The sequence below is a fragment of the Quercus lobata genome, chromosome 2 (assembly GCF_001633185.2).
Source record: "Quercus lobata isolate SW786 chromosome 2, ValleyOak3.0 Primary Assembly, whole genome shotgun sequence".
NCBI lineage: Eukaryota > Viridiplantae > Streptophyta > Magnoliopsida > Fagales > Fagaceae > Quercus > Quercus lobata.
Window position 1 is genome coordinate 15,398,310 of NC_044905.1, and position 27,613 is coordinate 15,425,922.

General features: G+C 38.4%; 3 protein-coding genes across 5 annotated transcripts; 1 reads left to right on the forward strand and 2 right to left on the reverse strand.

The window, feature by feature from the left end:
- Positions 1–1,459: 1,459 nt before the first annotated feature.
- LOC115974688 (dolichyl-diphosphooligosaccharide--protein glycosyltransferase subunit 1A-like) lies at positions 1,460–8,245 on the reverse strand. The gene is made up of 10 exons (XM_031095161.1): positions 8,010–8,245; positions 6,874–6,918; positions 5,930–6,564; positions 5,692–5,839; positions 5,432–5,608; positions 4,627–4,695; positions 4,406–4,495; positions 2,577–2,735; positions 2,263–2,487; positions 1,460–1,981 (listed from the first exon to the last, which is right to left on the reverse strand). The coding sequence occupies exons 1-10, from the start codon at positions 8,106–8,108 to the stop codon at positions 1,790–1,792; spliced, it is 1,839 nt and encodes a 612-aa protein (XP_030951021.1). The 5' UTR covers positions 8,109–8,245; the 3' UTR covers positions 1,460–1,789.
- A 4,780-nt stretch (positions 8,246–13,025) lies between these two features.
- LOC115960013 lies at positions 13,026–13,721 on the forward strand. Its single transcript, XM_031078712.1, has 3 exons — positions 13,026–13,331; positions 13,433–13,519; positions 13,707–13,721. The coding sequence occupies exons 1-3, from the start codon at positions 13,026–13,028 to the stop codon at positions 13,719–13,721; spliced, it is 408 nt and encodes a 135-aa protein (XP_030934572.1).
- A 10,493-nt stretch (positions 13,722–24,214) lies between these two features.
- LOC115974692 (peptidyl-prolyl cis-trans isomerase FKBP18, chloroplastic) lies at positions 24,215–27,613 on the reverse strand. 3 transcript variants are annotated; one of them, XM_031095169.1, is made up of 6 exons: positions 27,287–27,608; positions 26,086–26,159; positions 25,916–26,002; positions 25,651–25,800; positions 25,457–25,516; positions 24,215–24,609 (listed from the first exon to the last, which is right to left on the reverse strand). In XM_031095169.1, the coding sequence occupies exons 1-6, from the start codon at positions 27,555–27,557 to the stop codon at positions 24,547–24,549; spliced, it is 705 nt and encodes a 234-aa protein (XP_030951029.1). In that variant the 5' UTR covers positions 27,558–27,608; the 3' UTR covers positions 24,215–24,546. The 3 variants fall into 3 exon arrangements, with proteins under 3 accessions (XP_030951029.1, XP_030951030.1, XP_030951031.1); XM_031095170.1 differs by having other exon boundaries at positions 24,478–24,609; positions 26,086–26,156; positions 27,287–27,601; XM_031095171.1 differs by having other exon boundaries at positions 24,555–24,609; positions 25,457–25,494; positions 27,287–27,613.

The window sequence follows — 27,613 nt, forward strand, 5'->3', positions numbered from 1 at the left end:
ATTTGAAATTCCCTAATTTCTTTAACTATTTAATTGAATGAACGTAACCTATTTATAATTAAGATCACCAAACCAAGAACTTTGTAGCTTAATTAGCACCTCTTGATGTTTCCAACAAAAACGTTCATAATTCAAATTTCCCTACCCCAATTCTTGATGTATCATATCAAAAAAAGTTGAGATCACCAAATCATAGATAGTGTAGATATTGGTGATTTCAATATTACTATTAACTATTGAATTGTTGGATTATGAATAACAAAAAAAATAAATAAATTTTTGGAACGTAATTGAGGTTTTGAAATCTGGTTTCAATTTTTTGAGAGAAATGAATGTAGTTATTAATCATAGTAAAATTCTTTTTGTACAAGCTTAAGACATACAGGTGGAACAATTTGACGCAAAACTTGCACCACATTGTATAGTTAGAAGCAAAACTTGCACGATTGCACCACGTTCACGTCTTTAGCCTTCCTTGCTAGAGGATGGGGCACCTACACTTAGGGATGGCAATTTCTACCCGATCCGCGGATACTTGGCCCGACCTAGTTATATATATATATATATATATAGTTATAACCCTAAAATACCTCACCTCACACTCACAATCTCTTCAACTACCTCTCATCTCTTTCTCTTTAGCTCACCACTCTGACTCACTCTCCTCTCATGTCTCACGCCGTTGGCCACCAAATGTCAACCGCCCCTCTCTCATGCTCTCAGCCTTTCGATCTCACTCTCTTTGTCGAAGAAGACGAAGATGAAAATCTAAGATTCTCACCGCAAAGCCTCTTCTATCTCACCCAATTTCGTTCAATATTGCTCCCTATATTTGCTTTGCACTGAGTTTAGTGATAGCTAAAGCCAACGACCACAACCACGATGATTTATGGCAATGGTTTTTGATGTTTTTCTTCCATTTTTTTCCTTGCATGTGCTTGTTTTAGATTTTGATTTCAAATGTATTTGGTTTTTGTGAATAGGAAATTTGAATGGGTATGGCGGATTTGATTTGAGATTTACTTGGATTTGTTATTTGTGCTGTTGTGATTCTTTTTTCTCAGGAAAACATAATTTTTTTAAAAAAATTGATTGGGCCAAGATTGGGCCACTGTTCGGGGCTGAAGATTGGGCCCTGAAGTGGCCTGGCTGAGCAGGGCCCAGCAGGGCAAGTCAGGGTAATAAACAGTCTGGGTTCGGGCCATAGGTCTTGGCCGGTGGGTCAGGTCCAAGTATGAAAAAACCCATTACCATTCCTATGGCTACAGTGCTTGAATTTGATTATGTGACACTAATGATATAGTACGAATCAGAGTTTTATTTTGAATTTTTCAGTGAGAAAAAAGAGTTAGGAGTAGGATTTATATGGGCATATAGGGGTTCAAAAAGTTAGGTCCGCAAAACTAGAAATAAACAGGTGGGGAAGACTCAGAAAAAACAAAAAACTGGAAAGAGAAAATAGGTGTGACAACATGTGTTTCAACTCAAATATAAGCCTGTTTCAAAAAAACTCAAATATAAGCCTGTACTACCACACATGCAGACTACAAGTACAGACCAATGGCCCCGTTAATTTGGCATTCTATCATGCACTTAAAATAAGTGTAGCGCTAAAAATCCATGGCCATTAATGTATAACTACATAAATATAAGTAAGCAGTAAGCACATCAAAATTCCCAGTCAGGTGTTGCTCTTGGCTGTATTTTTGTCTGCGCGATGAAACATAAAGCCAATCCGATGGGTGGTGAACACTCTAATAATTATTATTATTATAATAATACCCACTCGTCATATCTCCTCAATAAACTCCAGAAGATCATCAACCTCCTGCCTCAAGGCTGTAATTTTCTGCTGCTGCAAAGCAATCCGATTCTCAATTTCCCGTCCCCCCGACTTTTTCTCATAGCCGTCCACCACAATTGAGTGTTTCGCCATCAGCTTCTCTTGCAAATCTTTCTCCTTAACAACCAGCTCCTCCACCTATACAAACAGTCAAAAAAATTAGTAATTACATACAGTAAAACAAATGTGTAAAGCAGTTAAGATAGTGTTAGTGATCCAAACATATAGACAATACTTTGTTGAGTAATAGCATTCCAACTTCTAATGATGTTGAGTAATAGCATTCCAACTTCTAATGACTTGAACACTGACGAGTATTTGAGTTTATTTGCAACAAAAAAGTTACACTAATGTTCAGTTTGATTTGCGTTTCAATGCAAGCATACATACTATAGGCAACAAATAAACAGCAACTGAACCTTGGGTAATATCTGAGAGGCCTGCGGAGAAGATTGCAGGAATGCCAGCAATGGTTTCAAATCTTTTGAAAGATCTTTCAACAAACCATCAAATGCTTTCCGAGCTGCTTTACAAGCTTGGACATCTCCTGTCCTTGACAGGTCACGTAATGATGCCTCCAGCTTATCATGAATCGTTAAGCATCGATTGATGTTATTTTGGAACTGTTGAATTACTGCTAGTACCTGAAATAATGGCAAGGCACATATATAATACTAATACTTCTTTCCAATTGTAAATTATGATTTTACATAGAAAACAATCACCTACTTACCTCATCCCATTGCAACTTTGCCAAATAGGACGGTGAAGACTTGGAGATTGCCAAATCTGCATGCATGTATATAATGCCGGCAACAAAAAGAAGGAAAAATCCAGAAATCAACATCAACGGCTCCCTTAACATTGAAAGATTGCTGAACTTGTAATAAACCTGCAAAATAACCAATAATAATCATGGGATGCGAACATACAGAACAATAAAGGCCACAGAGCATAACACTGAATTTTCTTCTTAATTTAATTTTGGGGGGAGTAGGGTTGGGAAAGGCGCAAAAATATAATCAATTTAATTTTGAGAACTAGAAGATAGGAAAGGAAAACCTTGTACATGTAAACTGTATGCCAAAAAATTTAGGTCAATAAAAGAGGCACTGTCAACGAATTCTAAAAAATTTAGGTCTCCAAGAGTCTGTTTGGTTGGTGAGTTCAAACAGCAATTTTTAAGTGTGAAAAAAGTAGTTTAAAAAGTGTTGTGAAAATACATGTTTAAAGTATTCACAATGTAAAAAATGTGTTTGGTACCATGTTCCTAATAACATATTTTCAAAAGTAAAAAAACACAATTGTGTGTTTGGTATGTGTATGTGTTTTTTAAATAAAGTAGATATTTATCTGACATGGACATTTTTTTTGTTTAAAGAGAGAGAAACTCCTTCAAAGTTCAAACTCATCTCTCTCTCACTCCTTCAGACTTCCTCCCATCTCTCTCTCTCTCTCTCTCTCTCAATGGCACCTCAGCAGTCCAGGGTCCCAGCCTCCTTTCACCATCATGACTTCACATCCCAGGCTACAATTTGAAGAATCAAATATGTTGCACAGCCAATTAATTTTCAGCCCAAATTCTGATCTAAATGCAAATTTGCTTCTCCTTTGTTGTTTATTTCTTTTATTTTTCTTTGGCTGTTTGATTTGGTTTGTGTTTTGTGGGTAGGGATTAAATTCAAACGGGTTTTGCTTGATTTGAAAGAAGAGGACCACCAAAATTGCAAAACAGCAAACACCAAAATAATAATAATAAGAGAAGGAAGAAGAAGACCACCAGTGTGGTTTTGTGCAAGAGAGATAGGGAAAAAAAAGGAAGAAGAAGACCACCAGTGTGGGTTCGTGCAAGAGAGAAGGGAAAAAAAAAGTCATGCAGGAGAGAGAAGAAAAAGTTGTCTATGTGCTGTCCGCATCAGTGGGTCCCACAATTTTTAATATATTTACAACAATGCCACTTAGCATTGTTACTCAAAAACTGAAAACTGCTCGTGAGGTGTTCTCAAAATACAGTGTTTAAACACCATAAATTGAGAACTGTGACTCAAACACCCTTAGTTAAGCACTCTTACCAAACACCTTTTTTTTTTTGAAAAGCAGATGCAAAATCATCAAGGAGTTGGGGAAAACAACAAATCTGAGATGGAATGAGGAGCTTTAAGGCAACAAGCCATCAAGTGTTCAGCTGAAGCAACCGCAGCAAATATAACACAAAGGAGCCTCCCTCCTACAAAATCTCCTATCCATGACCACTCCAAGACCAAGGATGAGGAAAGAGAGGATGAAAACAGCTTTTTGAGCTTCAACATGTTTTTCTACAAGGAGATCCACCCAAAGGAGAGGCATTGCATAAATACCATTAGGCTAAAATAACAAGTTTTTATTTATTTTTGGTTAAAGAGTACATCATTTGGTTAAATTTCTATTCTATAATTATTTATATAAAAAAAATGACTATTCCATAATTCGGTTGATTAGTTGCTTCAATAGAGTACATTACTGCTGTCCTACAAACTATCATAGGTTTTGCTGTCATGTTTTGAAAAGAAGTGATCGTAATACCTGGAAATGCTGATCATGCTCTGGCACAGCATTGGTCTTTTCCAGCGCAATCACTGGTCTACCAATGACATCTAAGTGGGAAAATTTTGTCTTCAATGGATCATGTGCACAGGAAAAAAAAAAAAAAAAGGAAAATCAAATATTTAAAAATGAAAAAAAAAAGTGAAAAATTAAACAAGGAATCAAAAAATTGTTGGCATGAGAACTAGATCTTTTCATACCTCTTGCCATTGTTTCACAGGAAAAGGAACGGATACAGAGATATCTGTAGAACCCTCAGGCAAAACAACCTGTAATTCACATGCACCATGTCAAGGCTAAAGAGATGTATTATTCTAAAAATGACAGCAATTCATGCCTATAACACTTCCTGGCCACACATGGACTATATATTGCAAAGAAATAATTCCTAAGCAGCCTGTAATGACCATATGACATAAAATACAGATTAAAGAATACTGGAATGAGAAAAAGGAAGAAATTACATAGAGAGCTAATGGGGATGACATCAGCTTCAAAAAAATTTACTCAATAGACAAGTTCACCATAATCCAGGGCAAGGGAGGAGGATCACTGCATTCTCTCTCTCTCTCTCTCTCTGAATATTTTGTTCCATTTTTGGAAAAGCAAACTTCAGCCTAACATCAACCCAAACCTACCCACCTCATAAGGCCCATGCATGGAAATGAATGCAAGTACGTAACTCAATATAGTAATAGATCACAAAAGAGCAGTTCACTCCATATTTAGTTGTTAAGGTATTCAACAGTTAGGGAATGTTCAATTATTATAGCAGCCTCCAAGAAACTCCTTTAACCCTAGCCCCACTTTCTTCAGTTGTCCCATCCCATCCCATCCCATCTCATTATTGTCTGTGCTAGCTTTATAAGATACTGGCTTTTCTAAACAGAATTGGGGTGGGGCAGGTCCAATGCCATACGTGCCACATCAATTTTCATAAATACATAAGAAATATAATATAAAGGGGCCAAACATCAATTATCAAAATATTATCATATTACTTGCCTTCACAATGAGAGTGTCAATGACCACCTCATTCATGGGGCAACCAAAAGAAAAGTCAAGGTAGCGCTTTCCCTCCGCCTGAAATAAGAAGTCCTGAAGTGGCAAGCCATATCCAATGGTAAAAGCAGTTCTCCAACCACCAAACATTGGATACCTAGGTTCAATTTCCAGTTCTGTCTGCAATCAGAGAGAAAACTAGTCAAGATCACAAATCAATTCAGATTTTCAGTCCACACAAATTGGAAAAAAAAAAAAAAGACCTTTTTAGAATCACTCCATAAATTGGATGTTGAAATGTTGCCAATTTCATCCCTATAATAAACAGAGTGAGCTCTTGGAGGCAATTTCGCTACAAGAGTCCTAACAGCTGATGCACCTCCTACATAGCGTCTTGACTGATAATCAAGCCTGCAGCAGGAAATAAGCCATAATTGAATCTGATTAACAAAGAAATAAGCATAAAAAAAATACAACCCTAGAAAGAAAATGTTGACAGACCTAGAAAATTCTCCCTTGCTTCGAGCACCTCCATGGACAAGATTGTAATGCTCTGTCACCTGCACGTTGCCCCAATGGGAAATCTCTATCTCCCGTACCAACTCTTGAGCAACTACAAAGGGTTGGTTCGCCTCAAAATGAACACCTATAGGTGAGTAAGAGAAGGGAGGAAGATTCTCATACGGACCATACTTAATCTCGGAACCATGAATCTTTGTATTTTCAATTTTTGTATAGGATTCAATTCTTGCCTCAGGCAGTTTAACAATGAGTGATTGGACCTTGACAGTGTAAGGGGAGAGAAAGTGTGCAGTGTCAGAGAAAACTACTAGCTGTATGTTAGCTTGAGTAATTTCCTCAGGGAATGGTTGCAATGCATGTGTAAAAACAGCCAAGACATCCAAAGTGAAGGTCTCCCCCTTGCCCAGTCCCTTGGGTAAAGATACTGAATAAAAAGTCAAGGCAGGAGGCATTCCTTTAGGGTGGACAACTTCAACAGGTAAACTAACAGCTGAAGCCTTCACCTTTCCTTTCCCTTCATTAGATGTTGCCGTCAAATATGCCAAATTCTTAGCCTGATTATCAGGAATCGTCAATAAAACCTCTGAAACCAAATCATTTCCCGCATTCTCCACCTGCAAATTATGGTAGAGAAAAAGAGTCAACTTACAAAATCACAAGTATAGACAAAAAATTCCCTTTAATCTCTCTCAAAAACTTCCTGGCAAACTTTGGATGCACCTCCTAGTTTTACTTGATTTTGATTTATCTTTTATGTAGAGGCAACATCACCGCATTCCGGAATCATATACCACAAAACTCTTATCAAATTATCAGGCCAATAGAAGATAAGAAAAAAGAAAAGACTCAACTCATATTTTTATTCATATGAATAAAATAAAAAGACAAACTTGTAGAGTCAGTAAAAGGCAGATATCAGGCACCTTCAATGTTGAAGTGATGCGCGCAATTTGGGAAGTCAAATCAATCTGCAAGCATGGAAAAACATGTTCAATAGCAGGTATCAAGGATCAACCACATTAAAAAATCACAATGATAAACGAATCATGATTAATAGCTAGCAGTCTTCAGCAAGGAATGTGTACTAATTTACTAAAAAAGGATCCTCTCCATTTGCCTTGAAATGGAGAGGATCCATTTCATTGTAAGGATTTAGAAATTCACAAATGTAAAGATCAATTTAGTTATATTTTCATGTAATTTAAAATCAGTTATCATTCCCTTTATTTAATAATTCAAAAGTTACAACACGGAAGGGGGGATTTGAACCCTGAATGTCACCTTTGGAAACACCAGGAGGTGCCAATTGAGCTACCAAGGCTCTTGGCAAAAATAACGAGGTACTATGTACACCTTTGGATGTCTAGAAGCTAAATGTTCACCACAAAATAGACGTTTCCCATTTGAAAGCATATGAAAAGTATCTTAAATTCTTAATCTCTGGAGGTTCGGTTTTGCATCTGAATCTAGGATGACAAGCTGAACATAAGTAAATAAAAAACAGACCGCTAGCTATAACTTCAAGAATTTCTCATTACATTAGCCAATAACCTTTTAGGCAAAATGGCATTTCTTGATGTTTGCAATAGAGACGTCCAGGTTTCAAACACCCTCCCCCACTCAAAATGTATCAAAAAAAAAAAATTGCCATTGTACTATTGGGTTTTGTAATCTCATTCATTTTAAGGGCTTGATTGATTTTCCAAATAAAATTCTACGTCATTTGATCCAAAAATATATATAAAATAATAAATTTTGTGAGAACTTCCTACTTCTTAAAATGATTCGATTCAACATGAAATGAAAAACCATCAAATTTCTTGCAGATCTTAAAATTTTCATATATAAATCACTCTCCAAACACAGCATCATATACATTTCATTTGACATTACAGATGCTTTATCAATTTCAGATTTTGATAATTAAAACCCTAAAGAAACATATCCAAGAGCCTAAGAAAAACAAAATTAGATCTGTGTTGAAACCCTAAACCCTAGAGAACTAGGAAATGCGAGGGTGAAATGGAGAAATTGAGGGAGAGAGAGAGAGGAGACTTACACGTCGGTCAACCTTGGAGAGGATGAGATCCGATAGCACTGGCACTGAAAGTAGAGCGATCGTGAGGACAAGTACATCCAACCTAACTCCTATCTTCATCTTCGTATCTGATTTGATTTCCAACTCCCAAGGGCTTTTGGTCTGAGAGCTAATGAGCTAAGGTTTAGTCAGTTTACCTGTTAAACGAACCAAAACTATGGTCTTGTCCTTCGCGATAACCAAAATTGTTGTTGTTGTTGTTTTTTGTTTTTTTTTTTGGTTTTTTTATTAAAAAAAAGTATTGCATATATGGTTTTTTTTTTTTAATAAAAAAATTACATATGGACAAAATTTAAGAACATTACCCTAGATGTTATTCATTAGATTTTATTCTTAAGATTTAGTCATGTGACAACGGTTAGGATTGAATGACCCAATTTATAAGTGATATGGGCCACAACCTCCACATCTTAAACTTTCCATCACTCATTATATTTCACGGCCCACATTCACCAACCCATAAGAGCATTCACAGCCGTGGAGGCATATTGTTATATTACTAAAATTTAGCTCCACAAACACAAAAATCACGCTGCAGCAGTGGAGGCATAAGTAAAAATTTTAGATGTTCAGCAATTTTTTTTTTTATTCGGCCGGTTAATAAAATAATAAAAAGTCTCTCTCATCTCTCTCAAGCAAACTTCTCTTCTGCCGCCGATCGCCTCATCTCATCTCATCTCACGCCGCCGATCGCTTGCTCATCAAGCTGCCGGTCTAAAGCTCATCGAAGCCATCGGTTTGAAACCCATGGAGCTCACCGACCCATTCCTTCTGCCGACCCAGCTTGACGACGTTGTGCTTGTTTGTGATTGGTGATTTTTTATTTTGTTTGTGATTGGTGATTTTGTTTGGTCTGGGTTGAGAAAAAAGATTGGAGATTTGGGTTTTTTTTTTTTTTCTTCTGCTGTGGACTGCTGGTGGTGGTGGTTATAGGTGTGGTTGTGGCTGTGTCTGATGGTAGAAGTGGTTAAGATTGGTGCTGTGGAAGTTTTTTGGATAGTGGGATATATTATTTTATTATAGTGGTTATATTATTTTATTATGATATTTATATTATTTTATTGTGTTGAAAACTAAAATAGATCCACTGCTGTAGCATGTGTGTAGGTAAAATAGATAAAGTAACTTTTGGTGGAGCTAAATTTCTATATTTTTAGCTCCACTGCTATGGATGCTCTAATCCACACTCACACACACACAATTCACGAGATTTTGGCACTTACTGTTACTGTTACCACTCTACAATCGATCGTAGTACAACAACAACAACTAAAAACTCAAAAACAAAAAGAAAGAGAGAGAGAGAGAGAGAGAGAGCTGAAACTCCAACCTCCTTCCTCTCAATCTCTCCACCCTCAACTAACTCTACCAAAATGCCTCCGTTTCGAAAATTCTCCCCTTTATAATCCCCAAATTACACACTCTTACTTTCCTTCAAATCTCGCAATGCTCACCACTTGAACTTAAACAAGTCCTTTTTGTTTTCAGAGCCCAAAGCTGAAGGTACTTCTACTTCTTCTTCTTCTTCTTTTTTGTGCCCTGTAACCTTATGCTTTTTATTTTTATTTAATTTTTAGCGTTTATGTGCTCTTTGGGAATGTATATGTATTTGAGTTTTTTTATTTTTTATTTTTATTTTACCTTTAGTATAATTATGATTTGATTTATTAATATTGGATTTTAATTACGTGTTTCTTAAATTCATGTTTGAATTCTCTATGGAAGTCATGTTTTTTTTTGTAGATGTTAAGTGTGAAACTGAAAATGCTACTACCACTCTGTTCTCCAATTGATTTTGTGCTATATATGCTTCATCTAATTTCGTTCCTTTTGTTATGATAATTAAATAAGTATATAAAAATCAACAACAATAATTTAGGGGTTGGTTTAAAACTTTAAGAATGTAATAATAAATATTGATATTGGTGTGGTGATCTTAATATTATATAATCCATAATTGCTTCTTTGATATATAGTCTGGCTCAAGGTTACCAAGATCGAGATCCTACACAAGATCGGTGAGAGGGTTCAGAGATCGGATCGTAGGATTGGTACGAGTATCATAAAATTCTACTTTCCGATAAAATAGAATAAGAATAGTAAAAAATAACCATAATTATAATTCATAATATATATTAAAGAAATATTGGGAAAAAAAAGTAATTTTTGATACAAATTAATGAAATTACTAATAAAGTACCAAATTACAAATCACTACAAGAAAAAAGCCTTATTGTAACAAAATTTTTTTTTGCAATAAGCCTCTATTGCAACGAAAAAAAATTTGTTGCCCACTATTGCAATAAAGTTTGTGACAATAGAATATTGCAACAAAAATTTCGTTGCAATAAAGTTTTGTTGCAATTAATTATTTTTATTATAATTAAAAATACTTTATTGCAACAAAAAATATTGTTGCTACAATTTGTTACAACAAAATTTTTGGTAAAATTCTCAATCATGTCTCTTTCATGCAACTAACAATCTTTGCAAGTTCTTCAAAGCACCATTTCGAAGATGCGTAGTTTTTTCACAGAATAATGATAGCAAATCTAGATTCTTCCATTGCTTTAAAGAGTTCTGCCAAAATAGGCTTTCCTTTTTCAAATTCTTCATCATCCCTAAAGGTGAGAATGCCCCTATTTTTCAAATACCTATATATATGGTTAGTAAAGTTTTTACGGGTGTCCGTGCCTCTAAAACTGAGAAACACGTCATATTTCCGCTAAGTTGTTAAAGAAGAAGATAGTGATGATCAAGGTTATCAGGATCGAGATCCTACATGGGATCACTGAGAAAGTTCAAGGATCAGATCATTGGATTGGTACAAGGATCGTAAGATCCTATTTGCTGATTAAAAAAATACTAAAAATACCCATAATTATAATTTATAATATATATTAAAGAAACATTGGAAATAAAAAAGTAATTTTTGATACAAATTAGTGAAATTACTTATAATGTACCAAATTACAAATCACTACAAGAAAAAATCTTTATTGCAACGAAATTTTTTATTGCAATTAACTTCAAATTGTTGCAATAAATCTCTATTGCAACGAAAAAGATTTTGTTGCCCACTGTTGCGATAAAAGTCTGTGACAATAGACTATTACAATAAAAATTTCGTTGCAAACTTGCAATAGAGTTTTGTAGTAATAAAATATTATTACTATTATTATTATTATTAAAAATACTTTATTGCAACAAAAAAAAAATTATTGCTACAATTTGTTGTGACAAAATTTTTGTTGTAATAGGTTACTGTAGCAATACTGTTAATCATTATAAACAACATTATCGTCGTTGTTAGCAGCCACATGACCCACATCATCCATTAGATAATCATCAAAGTATCTTAATATTGCATTGGGGGGGGGGGGTTGTTGCAATAAACCTCTATTGCAACGAAAAAAATTTTGTTGTGACAACAGACTATTGTAACAAAAATTTCGTTGTAATAGAGTTTTGTTGAAATAAAATATTTTTATTATTATTAAAAATACTTTATTGCAACAAAAAATATTGTTGCTATCATTTGTTACAACAAAATTTTTGTTGCGATAGGTTACCGTAACAGTATGATTGATTATTATAAACAACATTATCGTCATTGTTAATAGCTACATGACCCGAATCATCCATTAGATAATGATCAAAATCTCTTAATATTGCATTTGGGGGTTCATTTACTTCATTTCATTGGCATCACCAAACTCAGATTCCTAATAGTATGAACTTTTTTTTATAATTTTCACCTAGCCAAAAAAACAAAATGGAAGTTTATATTTAAAGTTTTATCAATTTGAGTTAAGGCCACTAGTTAATCTGTTTATTATATATATTTTTTTAATATCAATTTGGGGCATTTGGGCTCCATTAGGAGGCCCAAAGTTTTTTTTTTTTTTTTTTTTAATTTTCCTTTATATCACATGATCTTTAGTATCGCTATGGGATTGAGATCGAAATCCTATAAGATCCTAAGATCTGGATTGAGATCCCACATGGATTTGACCGTAGTAGAGATCCTAGTGAGATCCAGGACTATTTAAGGATGTCAGATCTTAGGATCGTAATTGAACCCTAAAATTCTCATTACATGCAATAATGCCTCGACTTTCAGTCAACTTAGCAACTCAACATTAGGTATCTCTTTTCCCTCTCTATCTCGCTCTCCCTCTTGCTCTCACTCCATCTCTATCATTACATCTCTGTATATGTTCAAAATTGGGTTTAATTTTGGCGTAAATGCACTTTTAATCCCTACATTTTGGCTTTTTTCCATTTTAGTCCCTACATTTTAATTTTACCACTTTTAGTCCCTAAATCAATTAACACGTTCTATTTTAGTCCTTTCTGTTAGCCCCCGAACAGAAATTGCTTAGGTGGCAAATTAAGTGCATTGCTAGCACATTAAATGCTGACGTGGCCAATTAAAAAATAATAAAAAATTTTAATTAGCATTTAAAAAAATGCCATGTTAGCTTTTAAATATAAAAAAAATTTATTAATCAATTTTAATGAAATTAAAAAAGAAAAAACAAAATTAAAAACAATAAAATACATCCATTCAGATTTAATTCATTTTGAACAAGAACACAATCACAGATTTAACTATCAACACAAGAACATAAAGCACAATCCTAGAACCAAACACAAAAAACACAAACTCAAATTTAAACATTAACATAAGATCACAAAGACAAAGAACACAATAACAAACATAAACCATTTACTCTCAAGAAATGGTTGGAGGGAGTCGATTGGGTTGGAGATTGGGTGAAGAGAGAGAGATCGTAGATCTAGGTTTGCTTACCCAAACGAAAATCTCTAAAGATCTCTTTCTCAGACCAAAATCTCCCTCTCTCTTTCATCTTTCATCTTAAGCAAGCAGCAAAGCAAACCACTCCATCACTTTCGCCATCAAAAACCCCTCAAACCCTTCTTTCATCATAATATAGCTTTGTTTCACTAGACATGGCTGAGAGTTTAGACGACAGTGAGTTTTGGCTCCCACCTAAGTTCCTCACTGACGATGACTTAGCCATGGAAAAGTATGAAACGGAAACTCATGAGGCCACGAAGGGTGGTCTTCTTTCTTTCGAGGTTTCATATATGGGATTTGGGTCTTTTGGAACTTCGTCGGATCTCAATTCTCTAGTTGAGTTCGTGGTCGGTTTGAGCGAAACAGAGAGTGACAAAAAGGACTATCTCATTGGCTTGACTCATCAAATGGCTCGCTCAACACTCATTGACCTTGCTTTTTCGTCTGACAAGTCCAAGGTATATTGAGAAAAAAAAAAAAAAACATTTTGTGCCTTTACTATTCTTATAACACTGTACTTATTTTTGTGGGGTTTCTAATTTGGGTCTCATTTTTTCAGGCTTGGGTTGTGTTCGATTCACCACAATTGACCCTATGTGGGTGTAGGCAGGGCTCGAGCAACGAAAGTTCGAACGGCCCTTCTCAGGTCTCTTAGACCAAACGAATTTGGGTTTGAAATTTATGGGTTTGTTTTTGGGTTTGATGTTTGTATGGAGGGTTTGATTTTTCATGTGATGTTCTGGGTTTGCTAGAGATTGAGGGTTGGGTTTGGGTTTGTGTTCTTTGTGTTTTGAATCTTGTTTTGAATCTTTGAAGGTCTTTGTATTTTGTAGATCTGTGCCCTTTGATTTTACGTGTTCCATGTTGGCATGTTCTTGATTTTTTTTTTTTTTTAATTTCCTTGGCAACCAAAGATATTATTTGAGGAAGAACATGAACATGTTCTTCATTATGACTGGGAAGAACATAATGTAAAGAATTTTTTTTTAATTTAATTAATTTCTGTGGGTCCGAGAGCTCTGCAGTCCGGCCCAAACTCTATCTGGGCCCAGGGCCCGTGCCGAGGAGGTACCTTGCCGAAGACAAATGCTCAGTGGCCGAGGTAGCAAGGGGAACGGCTGAGAACTTACCCTGTCCTCGGCATTCCATAGCTTCAACAGGAAGACCAACACCTTGGTGTAGGCAATCCCCAAACAGCCCCCTCAAAGGGATGTGAACGGAATGAGGCCCATAGGGAAGCAGGGTGTGAACTCGGACCAAGGAAAGTGCGTCCCACCCCCTTCAGTAAATGTACCTGCCAATACCCAGAGTTGGTTAATGAGAAAAGACGTTTGGGCGGTGCAAACGTCGATCCATGCAACTAATAGAAAGTTAGACGGGACAGTTGATGGGATGGACACAGGAACAAGCTCCTGCCTGACCTACAAGTGGAGGGTCAGGATCAGCCAAGACGGACTATATAATAAAAAGGAAGGTGCACCGATTGGGGGGTTGGGAAAAATGGCCAGAAACCAGAGCCTCCCAGCCCACCTCCAGGAGAAAGACTCCAGGGGTGTAGGAAAGTTTAAGTTCATACGAACACCGCGAAAAACCCACCGCCTATCGAACAAGGCCTAGCCTTTCAAACCCACGCTTTACAAATGATATTGTTAGGGGCCTTTTCACGTGCGAACCCGACACTGTTACGGTCCGTCACGAATCGCGTCCTTACAATTGGCGCCGTCTGTGGGAAAGGCTTGTGTGTTGGTATAGGAAGTGGGTCGATAGAGTTTCTTCGTTATATCTAACCGTCGATTATAGAGTTTTAGTATAAAGTTCTGTTAGGGACTATGTTTCTTGACTAGGGGCTGGGTTGAGGAACTAACTCCCTTAAAGCCAAGGTCCCCTGTAAAGAGTAAACTAGGCACCTGGTAACGTTAACCGTATGGATAAACTCTAGGGGCTTGGCCGAGGAGCTAACTCCCCTAAAGCCAAGATCCCACACAAAGAGAAAACTAGGTTTTGGACAGAACCAAGGCATTGCATGGTCCTCGGACTCAAGCCTCAGGGGAAACCAACTACCTGGATGTGGAAAACTAGGTTTTGGACAGAACCAAGGCATTGCATGGTCCACGGACCCAAGCCTCAGGGGAAACCAACTACCTGGATGTGGAAAACTAGGTTTTGGACAGAACCAAGGCATTGCATGGTCCACGGACCCAAGCCTCACTAGGTGGACAGAACCAAGGCATTGCATAGTCCTCGGACTCAAGCCTATGGGGAAACCAACTACCTGGATGTGGAAAACTAGGTTTTGGACAGAACCAAGGCATTGCATAGTCCTCGGACTCAAGCCTATGGGGAAACCAACTACCTGGATGTGGAAAACTAGGTTTTGGACAGAACCAAGGCATTGCATGGTCCCGCGGACTCAAGCCTCAGGGGAAACCAACTACCTGATGTAATGAAAACTAGGTTTTGGACAAAACCAAGGCATTGCATGGGATCAGCCTCGGAAACCAACTACTAAGGCATTGCATGGTCCCGGAAACCAACTACCTGGATGTGGAAAACTAGGTTTTGGACAGAACCAAGGCATTGCATGGTCCACCGGACTCAAGCCTCAGGGGAAACCAACTACCTGGATGTAATGAAAACTAGGTTTTGGACAGAACCAAGGCATTGCATGGTCCTCGGACTCAAGCCTCGGGGAAACCAACTACCTGGATGTGGAAAACTAGGTTTTGGACAGAACCAAGGCATTGCATGGTCCTCGGACTCAAAGAAACCAACTACCATGTCTAGGGGAAACTCAAGCTACCTGGATGTGGAAAACTAGATTTTGGACAGCCAAGGCATTGCATGGCCTCTACTGGATGTGAAAACGGAGGCATTGCATGGTCCACCGGACTCAAGCTTCAGGGGAAACCAACTACCTGGATGTAATGAAAACTAGGTTTTGGACAGAACCAAGGCATTGCATGGTCCTCGGACTCAAGCCTCAGGGGAAACCAACTACCTGGATGTAATGAAAACTAGGTTTTGGACAGAACCAAGGCATTGTATGGTCCTCGGACTCAAGCCTACGGGGAAACCGACTACTTGGATGAGGAAAACCAGGCACTAAGCGAGTTTTAACTATTATGCGTAACGTTAAAAATGGTGCTTATATCTTCGTAAGACAAAGGTTAGGAATAAATCTAAGGCCTTTGTGGGCGCAAGCAAATTAGGGTTCGGGGAACATGGTGATGAATGTATTACATGCATAGCTATTTGTACATGTTAAAATAAATCAGCGCAGAGTTCATAAGCAAATAGTGCGCGTCTATTAGGGCGGTTAACGATGTAATCAGAAGGAAAAAGAAAAAGCAAGATTTCATATATACATGTTCAAATGCTTGTAAACCATCAATAAATTAGGAAGTTTGTGAAAGGAAAAGAAACAAGTTAATCGTTCAAATAGAAACGAATACAAAAAAGCCCAACGAAGGTTTCTACTTTTCTGCTTTTTTGTCGGTAACATTTTGGGAAATGGGAGCAGATTCAGCTTCGGTGCCTGGAAGGATGGTCCCTTCTGGGGAAGGCTGAACAGGACCAGCACTGGTACTCTGGGGAACCACAGCAAGGGAAGTGGCCTGCGACGGCTCTGCAAGTATGGTGGGTTCCTCTGTATTAGGCACCTGAATGCCAGCCACGGGCTCGGCAACCTCTTTAGGTGCCTCAGAACTCATGCGCTGGGATATCACTGTCACATCCTGAAGTTCTCCTTCTTTGGGCGCCTTGCTAGAAGAACCGCTGGCCTGCAAGTCTTCCAACGGGGTGATCTCTTCCTCGGGCTGATCACGAATAGCCGCGGGGCTAGTCGGAGTGGCCTCGCGGATGGCTGCCGGGTAGAATATGCTCTCCGCCCTCCACAAATCGGATGAGGCATCCACCCCAGCTCGCTTCAATGCTTCCTCCCAAACCTGGGAGCAATAAAACCTACACACACCAGGGATCTGCGCCTTAAGGATGGCCTGGGTCTCAGCTACTCCCATGTTGTAACCATCGTCCTCGGCCGTATTCTTGGCAGCTTCCGCCTCATTCCTGGCAAACTCGGCCTCCTGCTTTGCCCTTACAGCTTCATCACGGGCATATTCTGCCACTCCTTTCTCATGCAGAGCCGTGGCCAGCTGCTTATTTAAATCCTCGATCAGAGTTCTGGCTATTTGCAGCTGGTCCTCGGCTTCAATTGCGCGCTTGGTTTGGTCCTTGGCCTGTTTTTGGGCACTAGCAAGGCCCGCCGAGACGTTATTCCTCTCGCGAGTGGTCATTGTTAAGTCATCCTTAACTTGGGCAAGTTCCTTTTCAGTAGCTTCGAGAGTCTTTGAGGCCGTTATGCGCCTCTTGCGTTCGTTCTCGGCCACCTTACTCCTGTCATGCACTTCTTCCTCCATCCTATAGGTTGCCTGGAGAGCCTGTCAAGAAAGATGAACGTGTAGTGAGTGACAAACCGGTGACAAGAATTAGTAAAGTGTTAGGTTTCAAGAAATCTTACCATGCCCAAATATCTCTTAGTACTGAGAAAAACCTCCTGCATCCTCATTCTCTTCAGCTCTTCTATGTCATTAGGAAGTAGCATGGTTCTCCCTAATGCATCTGCCACGTATCCACCCTCGCCGTCTCCAAGGTCCCTCAGAGAGGCAGTTTCCAGTAATGGACCCCCGCGAAGCATTGGGGCAGGAAGCCAAGCGCTCGGAGAGGATTGGGAATCAATTCCTTTTCCTTTGCCTTGAGAGGTTTGAACTGCGGGTCCTTTGCCTCTGCCTTGGGGTCCGATCTTCGGTTGTTTTGTGGGCGGAGTCTCATCCTTCTCCTTAGGAGGTTGGGATTTTCCCTCGTCCACGATGTCCTTGCCCTTGGGGCTCCTCTTTCTCTTAGAATCAGCACCTTCAGGTCGAGGAGACCGAGCTGGTTGGGAGGAGGTGGGAGGTTCATAACGGGTGGACTGTGGTTGGGACTTGGTGGAGGATGACCTGGTTTGAATTGTAAGGGGCCGAGCTGGTGGAGGAGGAGCATTGGGTTGTGGTGCCTCCTGGGTATCCTTCCCTAGTTGGTCCTCGAGGAGTTGGAGAAGGGGGGTTAAAGGTATTCTTTTGACTCCCATCTCGGCTTGAGAAGAGGTGCCTATTAATGATAATTCCGCCTCGGACAAGACTGGGTCACCTAGGTCACCCGGAGGGTCCTCGGATTGGTAGATTAAGTCGAATACCCCAAACCCTTCCTCCGGCTGATCTGGCTCACCCTCGTCCTCTGCTGCTTGATGGGACGAAGAGGGGCCCACCAGGGGGATGTTCTTGGGGACAGCTGGCTCCTGCGAGATCAAGAACCCCTTCTCTACCACTGTAATCTTTGGAAGCCAAGGACGGCGGGCACTGATCACGTGCTTCGCGTCCCCGAACGACTTCTGAACCGGAGGGTACCCTAGTATTTTGTGAGCTGCACGAACTTGGCCATCACTGTCATTCACAAAAACTACCGCTTGTAAAACGGTCTCTAAATCTGCCCGATTGACTAAATGAAAATGCCGTTTATAGGCGCGTTCATCTACAAAAACAACAAACATATATGCATAGTTAGTCATCGAAGGAAGTAAGTTTAGAATGGTTTAAAGGGTTATCCCTCTTCCATTCCTAATACCCCACCTGGTTCTCCTTCTACTACGGGGCATGGATCGCCATCATGCCACTCCCCAGAGACGATAAGAAAATCCTTGTTCAGTCCCTTGTTAGAATCAGGGAGGCACTGGATCAACCGAATCCTATCATCCCTCAACCTCATGTAGTAGGTTTTTCCTTTCAATTTTTGGAGGTTATAGCACCAGTTTACATCATGGTGGGTCAGTCTTAAACCCATCTTCTCGTTTAAAGCGTCCACACAACCCAAAATCCTAAGAACATTGCCGGCGCACTGGGTAGGGGCTAAACGGAAATGCCTGAGGTAACCCCTTGTCACTGGTCCCATGGGGATTCTCATACCTCCCTCTACAAAGGCGAGGACGGGAATTACAACCGCGCCCGTTCCCCTCTTAATGTGCCATTCCCCCATTTTACAGTGTTCCAGCCTTACGTTAGGGGGAATCCTATAATCAACGATGAACTTATTCATCGCCTCTTCAGTATCAACCAACTTCCTCAATCTCAGTTTAGCCGCTTTCGCCATTTACTAAAACAAACCTAACCCGCGACGGAAAAGAAAGGGAGCTAAAGAGAAATAAATCCAGAAAAGAAAAAACGTGAGTTAATAGGGGTAGGGAACTTACATAAAAAGAGAATTACGCTTCGGATGGGCTGTATGTGCTTGAGATAGACTTGAATTTGGGCGGAAGTTCGGATGAACCCTGGATACACGCACTAAAACTCTTAAGTATAGAACTGGAGAGACGGATCCATCTCCAAAAAATCTTTTATACTTTCTAGGGTAAACAGCACGCCCCTTTTTCCCGCCCAAAGAGGCCAGGAGATCACCACCGTTCGATTCCCATCACACCGTTGAACGTGGGAAGCACCAAGCCCCCCGTATTTAATGAGGCCACGTTTCGCCTTCCAACGGCTCTAGGAACGTGCCTTGGGCAGGTGAAAAACCTCGGGAATCGCTAGATGACAAGGATTGATAGGCATTGGCAGACCCGTGATGTCATCAAAACCCTCCTATCCGTCCGAGGGGACGGATAGCAGGATTTTGAGGGGCTATTGTGGGTCCGAGAGCTCTGCAGTCCGGCCCAAACTCTATCTGGGCCCAGGGCCCGTGCCGAGGAGGTACCTTGCCGAAGACAAATGCTCAGTGGCCGAGGTAGCAAGGGGAACGGCTGAGAACTTACCCTGTCCTCGGCATTCCATAGCTTCAACAGGAAGACCAACACCTTGGTGTAGGCAATCCCCAAACAGCCCCCTTAAAGGGATGTGAACGGAATGGGGCCCATAGGGAAGCAGGGTGTGAACTCGGACCAAGGAAAGTGCGTCCCACCCCCTTCAGTAAATGTACCTGCCAATACCCAGAGTTGGTTAATGAGAAAAGACGTTTGGGCGGTGCAAACGTCGATCCATGCAACTAATAGAAAGTTAGACGGGACAGTTGATGGGATGGACACAGGAACAAGCTCCTGCCTGACCTACAAGTGGAGGGTCAGGATCAGCCAAGACGGACTATATAATAAAAAGGAAGGTGCACCGATTGGGGGGTTGGGAAAAATGGCCAGAAACCAGAGCCTCCCAGCCCACCTCCAGGAGAAAGACTCCAGGGGTGTAGGAAAGCTTAAGTTCATACGAACACCGCGAAAAACCCACCGCCTATCGAACAAGGCCTAGCCTTTCAAACCCACGCTCTACAAATGATATTGTTAGGGGCCTTTTCACGTACGAACCCGACACTGTTACGGTCCGTCACGAATCGCGTCCTTACAATTTCTTTTTTAAAAGAATTGTTTTTAATTTTTTTATTTAGTTAAAATTAATAAATATTTTTTTTTAATTTATAAGCTGACATGGAATTTTTAATAGTAAAATAAAATTTTTATTATTATTTTAATAGTTCCGTTGCCACCTAAGCAATTTTTGTTAGTGGGCTAACGGAAAGGACCAAAATAGAATGCATTAATTGATTTAGGGACTAAAAGTGGTAAAATTAAAATGTAGGGACTAAAATTGTATTTACACCTTTAATTTTTTGTTTGCTGATTAGGCATAGTGTCGTAATCATAGTCCAAAACAAACAAATTGAAACTAGTTGCATACTTAGGTCTTAGACACCTACAAATAGGAAATAAATGAACATGTGATTTTTTAAAATAATTAAAGATGGAGCATTTAAAAAAAAAAAAAAAAAACTCTTTCAGAGGTCAAAGTGTAACGACCTAAAGAAAGATACTAACCACATTTGCGCTATACCTCAAAATGACTAGTTACAATTGAGACTCATGTAGTTGTTAATAAAACTCAATTCAACCCAGTAAATACCCGATATGAGACTCATTACATACCTACACACATCACACAATCAAACAAATTGGGGCATCATAATCTCCCCCACTTAAATCCTTAACGTCCTTGTTAGGGCCCACTTTGTGGGGTAATGTCTTTGAGTCCACATTGTAATATCCCAATTTGATTGATTGTGTGATGTATGTGGGTGTGTAATGAGTCCCACATCGGGTATTCATTGGGTAGATCTGGGCTTTATTAACAACTACAAGGGGTCTCAATTATGACTAGTCATTTTGAGGTATAGCGCAAATGTGACTAGCACAGATGTGACTAACGTTTTTTCTTGGGTTGTTACAGATGGTATCAGAATCATGCCTTAACTAGAAGTGTGGGTCCTACACGTGAGGACGCGTGTGCCTGTAAGGAGGGGTGGATTGTAGTGACCCAAAAGGGGGTCTTGCAATTCATGAAATTTCACATCGCTTAGGGAAGTACATGGGGATGTACTTATAAGGAGTGACCTTCCTTTAATGTGTAGAGGTCTTTTCCCCCACTACTGTGTGCTTTGAGGGAGAACAAAACCATGAGGGACATGGACCTTAAAGCAGACAATATCTACATAGTTGGGGCAAGGCCGTTACAGGTGGTATCTATTGTGATGCCCTAATTTGATTGATTGTGTGATGTGAGTGGGTGTGTGATGAGTCCCACATTGGGTATTTACTAGGTTGAACTGGGCTTTATTAATAACTACAAGTAGCCTCAATTGTGACTAGTCCTTTTTGAGGTATAACATAGATGTGGTTAGCGTTTTTCATTAGGTCGTTACATATGGTATCAGAGCCGGCCTGGTAACCCATGTAGGCTCAGAGACACTACCCACAAAGTGGGCCCTAACAATGATGTTAGGGATTTAAGTGGGGGAGATTGTGATATCCCAATTTGATTGATTGTGTGATATGTGTGAGTGTGTGATGAGTCCCACATCGAGTATTTACTGGGTAAATCTGAGCTTTATTAACAATTACAAAGAGTCTCAATTGTGACTGGTTTTTTTGAGGTATAGTGCAGATGTAACTAGTGCTTTTCCTTGGGTCGTTATACAAAGTGTTACTTAATTCTTCACTATTTGAAGGTGTCTCTCACAATGAATCATGACCCTTTTTATAGGTGGATTTTATGGTTATAAATCCCTGAATATACTCTATATTTCATACTCAAATTATGTAATGCACACTTAGGTGTCAAATTTTCCTATTGACAAACAACTTTTAGGGTTTTTGGATGTGACATGCATATTCATGGAGGAACCATGCGTAGGCTTGATTCGTAACCTTAGTAAGTGACTCATTTGCCTCCTACCATAGTGGCCTCAAAATTTTGGAATCCTTCTACAGAATTTCATGGATAAATTTTTTCATCAACTAGGAACTTTGGTGCATCAATGTACTCACTGGTAAAGGTTTGTGAATTTAGGTGTTTTTGAATAGAAACTCATGATGTGGTACTTAAGGATAAGTTGTTGGGGAGAGGTTTATGGTAGTTTATGCTTAAGGAATTAAGATTCTCTTCATTGTATTGAAACAAATGCTTCTCCCAATGAAAAAAAAAAAAGTGCAAAGTGGGATATTTTATGAGTAGGTTAAGGTTTAAGATTGATAGTAAAATACATAGGGTTTGGCTTACCTCCAATATTTTTTAAACTAAAATCTCCTTTTGTTTTAATGAGAAATTGCCACATCACCCATTAATTAAGTAAAATGTGGAGATTAAAACCCATTATCACTTGCTATTATTATTTAAAATAAAATGAGATATCCAGTTAAAAAAAGTAATGGAGGTAAGCCAAACCTAAATATAATACCAATTTGAAATGATTATGGACAAATTTTAGTTACAAATTAGTTGTAGCCTTAAGTTACAACCTTATCCAATATTACAAATTCACCATTGGATTACACCTTCATCTTATATCTTCTATGCTTGCAAAATTTCTAGAAAATTAAAGATCAATAACTATGTCATCAAAAAATTGTTTTAAGTTATGCATAAAATATAAACTTATAGATCATATAGTAAATAATATCCAGTTGACACAAAATTTGATATGTGTATTAAGAACATAATGAACACACAATTTAACAGTTAGATTTTCAAAATATGTAGTAATATTTATTTTATTTAGTAGTTTAAGCTACAACTAATTTTGTAACTAAACTTTGTCCAATAATTATATCTTATTCATTTTAAATCTAAATTTGGTAAAATTTAAAGTTGCATATATATACTTTCCAATAAAACTAGTTTCGCTTCATTGTCTTTGTGCAGATAATAATCTTGTCATTTTTTTAGTAACTTTTGAACTAGAATCAACTGTAAAATAGATCAAATGATACAACTAATTTTGACATGTGTTGACACTAGAATTTATCAACACATCTATCAACCTAACATTTTTAAATCGTTAGGTTGTCTGCATTATTCGGTTACTATCTCCCTTTTCTTGCCAAACTGTCATGTCGATTTTGTTTATAGCAATACAACTATTGCACTGCATATGACATAGAAAGTGATAATGTTGGGATGCTGAGTTGCTGACAAACAATGCATCGTGCAGTTTTTTTGAGCGGCAGCAGCCCCCATCCCCATGTCCTTGCTCTGGCTTTGATATCATGAGGCTCTATTATTTTATGTAGGTATTGGTTCTATTCAGCCCCTCAGACACCCTGGCTTAACAAAGGTTATAGGTTGGCTCACTTAGAAGTTAGAACCATAAACTACATAACAGAAATTTATATTTGAAACTAAAAATATAAGAAACCGGGTGCTGGAGGACAATAATTGTTGGGGAAGACAGTTATTTTGAGATGCATAAAATGTGAACATACTTATTGGTCATAAGATGCTTGTCTGTTCCACATTGCTTTGGAGGAATCAGGCTTCATACAGGAAAAACCACGAGTGAATACTATTTTCCAAACGGGATAAAGGATCATCCTTCTATGAAGATAGTGCTTGTTTTGCCCAATAGGACCTAGTGTTGTAGTGCATTCTAAAGGCAAACTTGCTAGGTCTAAGCCGTGCATCCTCTTTCTGAGGTAAGCCATAAACCCACTTCTATGGATAGAAGGATGATCTTATAATTAACAGCAATAAATCCTGGTCTACCTACCAATGGCCTAGTACCTTATTGATACTTCTTTGATAATTGAGGAGTTTGGGGTTCAGAGTTCCAAGTCAAACTTACAAGTACAGGATTTATGAAGTTGAAGGTTATTTATATCATATGATAAAAAAGAAAAGGATTTCCAATCCATCTATCTGGAATGCAAAAGAAGACTTGTAGGCTCAGCTGCACAGCTGAATATAGAAGAAGGTATCAATCTTGAGATAACTTTCACTTGTAATTCTTGAAGTCTCCAGAAATGACAGTGGCAATTACTGACTAATGTTAATAGTATTAATATGTAGCCTCAATCAATACCTTATGCTATTACAGCTATGGACAATTAAAATAGTTATCCCAATTTTACACAGAAAATGTAGATACCTAATAAGCTAGGCCCTTGGTAAAACTAAGCTTCTTCATACAAAAGAATCATTAGCCAAAACTATTTCTGTTTCCAACAAAAAGGTGGTTGCTGCAATCAAAACCATAAAAAAGAAAAAAAAAAAAAAAAAGGTGACGGTGAGGAATTCAATTACCATGAGCTTCTCATAACACAAAACAAGCTCACTTTCTTTGAGGTGGTACAACTTGCAAAAGCTCAACATTTAGTTCAAATGTAGCTCCAGGCTGCAAAAGTTCATAATAATTTTAGGGAGCATAAGTCATAATCCCAAATTTTTTCCCAGGTATAAAATGTAAAAATAAGAATGCATGTATTACACAAGAATAAACATGTATGTGACATTGGAAAGACTCAAGACTTGGCAATATGATTGCTAGGTGAAAATAATAGAGGTTCATGACTTGTCCAAGTTCTAGAATAAGTGGGGAAGGAGGTTATGATCCCACAAGCACCTTATTACCTTTTAAATGGAGTGTTTGTCTATAATTGTTTAGATTAAGAAGTGGTAGTTGCACATGACTGTACTTCTTTAAGGTGGCTGGTGAGTAAGCATTAAGCTTCAAGTGTTATTACCTGCCAATGATAAAGGCAATTTGATTTTCTTTCTTTTCTCTGCAAAGGCAGATCTTTTGTTCTGTTGCTAAACCTCCTATCTCTATATACAAAATTAGGACAAATCTGTAATGATAGCTAGTTGTATGCACATGCGATGTTTAGGTTAATTAAAAACCATATGTGATCCATGGTGAAAGTACGTTGTACAAAATGAAACAATTGTGCTGACCCATGTGTACAAACAGTGTGTAGGACAAAACGTTTTATATAATATATGAGGTTCAGGAACATAGTTTTTTGTGATGGTTAAAATGAGGGTCATGACATCTGCTACTTTCTTCTACTATATGATCTTCATGTTATAGAAGATAAATAAGCTATCACAACAGTACCAAAAGAAAAGAAGTAAAAGTAAACACCATTAAAAAAAAAAAAAATTGCAATATGCTAGCTAGAGTATATGTGTAACTTTGTAAGCAATAGTAAATGTACAGAAATTCAGAATAGAGGGCTTACTGGGATTTCATTCATTCCCTTTTGGCCATACCCAGCCTCTGGAGGAATAATCACAGTTCGCTGCAATAAGAAATCATTTTGAAGAAGGAAAGTAAAGGGTCATAAGTTTAATATAATAGAGAAGATGAGAAACTAAAAGAGAACTTGCTGCCTTCAAAAAGCATATATTGACCAAAAATGGAGGATGCTATCACCTTTCCCCCTAATTTCATCCCTTCAGTTATTGAGTACATAGCTGCTGGGGGTTTAGGTGCAGCCTGTGCAGAAAACAGACCATTTGGGTTGTCTGCAAGGTCACGTTTCCTTTCTTTGCCTGGAGGAGCTCCAACTTTGAATTCATATGGCTAATCAAAGCACAAGGAACTGTGAATTAGCACTTCTAGCTATTGGTTTTGATTAAAAGAAGCTGTGCCCTCTCTCTCACTGACCACACACACACACAAAGTCAAAGGTGAGAACCTGGGCAATACTACGATTTCCAGCCAAGAGTTTAGATTCTCGACTTGACACAGCTGTAATCCCACGATACATGCAGTCAAAGTGCACCTGTGAAGTATAAGCCAATGAAAAGGTTATTATATATCACATATATGAAAACAGAATTTCTTCAACTTACGGCACAATCAAACCTGAACTGTTGATCCTTTTTCAGCTATAGGACCCTTTCCCTCAACAACATCATAGTATTTTAATCCCTCAGCTGCTTTCAAAGGTAACAGAAAAGCAAAATAAGTTTAAATAATAACTAAGAATGCTCATAACTGCTCTTTCCCATAGTTTTTGCAGCTCTGGTACTTGTTTCATTAAAATTAATGTGTTCCAATCAGTATATGCTGGGAGCAGATAGCCTACAATATATACAACCTCTCCACATTGAAGCATATTCGTAGCAACACTTGAGTCACCGAATTAATATATCAGGCATGAGAGGGAAAAAAACGTTTGCTTTATTTATATTTAAAAAGAAAAAACCACAAACACAAAGAGATAGGTCTCACGACACAAGCTGTCAAACAATCTTAGTTGTCATCAAGGATATTCTCACTCTGATATAAGCTTTTCGTGAGTTCCACATTCACCTAAGCACTTCTGCTTTCTTCTTCAAATACTCCCAGCTTAACAACTTGTACTAAATTCAAAATTGTTGCAAAGATATTGTGTGGGACTTCTAATAGTGTAAAATTCAGATATCCAAATTAAAGACTCGAAAGAGAAATTGGTTGAAAGTTGAAACTATTGTTCCTCCAAATACAGTAAACCTCACATTGTAACTCAAATTCTCACCCAAGTTTTAAAATTTAAACTCTTACGCTCAATGGTCACTAAAACTCCATTAGGATCATCCACTTGCACGTTGCACCATATAAGTACTCATTCCTGTCCCAACATTTAACACTGTCCTCTTGTATTTCACACTAGTGTTTTTTTGGGGCATTTTTATCCAAAAGCCCATCAAAGAAGAGTAATTCAAGTCACATGGCTGAAGAAACTCATTATTATGTTGCACAAAAAAAAACCCTTCCCCTTGTTTAAAATTTTAAAAAAATTAAGGAACCCTTTAAATGAATGAAAGTTATGAAACATTGAGAAAGTAAAATAAACAAATTATGACAAAGTGAAAATCCCACAAAAATTTACCTTGCACCATTACCCATCAAATGTGATTGATCACATAAGTCTATGTCACCAAACATTTGGATGACCATAAAACCATACAAGAAATTAAAGCAAGCAAACACTTGAAGAGTTTAGGACCCACATGCATGTACACACGAACATAACAATACGAGAATTCAGATTTTGAAAGAGAGAAAGAAGTGTGTAACTAACGACTAGTGAGGTAGTCCTCAAGAGGGATGGTCTTCCTGTTGCGTCTCTCTCTGGCCTCTGATGGTGGTGAGTATGAAATGAGGCTGAAACTCAAAGGCAGTGAATAAATCAGAATAGCGGACCTTCTCGAAATGGGTATTGGAAGAACAAGTTGGTTTGCACGCTGTGATTGGTTTGTGCTTGATTTTGCACAGATTTGAAGTTGTTGACGATGATTAACGGTCCATTTGTCTAAGCTCCTAACTGAAGCCATGGCCGTTGAAATACACATAGTTAAGGTTTTAACCGCCCAATGGCACTGGTCTACAATATATATCTTCCTATCCA

Excerpts from the sequence above, each read along its gene's own strand:
- LOC115974688 (XM_031095161.1), bottom strand. The coding sequence starts at position 8,108 with ATGAAGATAGGAGTTAGGTTGGATGTACTTGTCCTCACGATCGCTCTA. Across the intron at positions 6,565-6,873 it reads GCATCACTTCAACATTGAAG|GTGGAGAATGCGGGAAATGA; the intron begins GTGCCTGATATC and ends CATAATTTGCAG. Across the intron at positions 2,736-4,405 it reads AGCATGATCAGCATTTCCAG|GTTTATTACAAGTTCAGCAA; the intron begins GTATTACGATCA and ends GTTATTTTGCAG.
- LOC115960013 (XM_031078712.1), top strand. The coding sequence starts at position 13,026 with ATGGCTGAGAGTTTAGACGACAGTGAGTTTTGGCTCCCACCTAAGTTC. Across the intron at positions 13,332-13,432 it reads TTTCGTCTGACAAGTCCAAG|GCTTGGGTTGTGTTCGATTC; the intron begins GTATATTGAGAA and ends TCATTTTTTCAG.
- LOC115974692 (XM_031095169.1), bottom strand. The coding sequence starts at position 27,557 with ATGTGTATTTCAACGGCCATGGCTTCAGTTAGGAGCTTAGACAAATGG. Across the intron at positions 25,801-25,915 it reads GAAATCGTAGTATTGCCCAG|CCATATGAATTCAAAGTTGG; the intron begins GTTCTCACCTTT and ends TGCTTTGATTAG. Across the intron at positions 24,610-25,456 it reads AGGGAATGAATGAAATCCCA|CCTGGAGCTACATTTGAACT; the intron begins GTAAGCCCTCTA and ends GAACTTTTGCAG.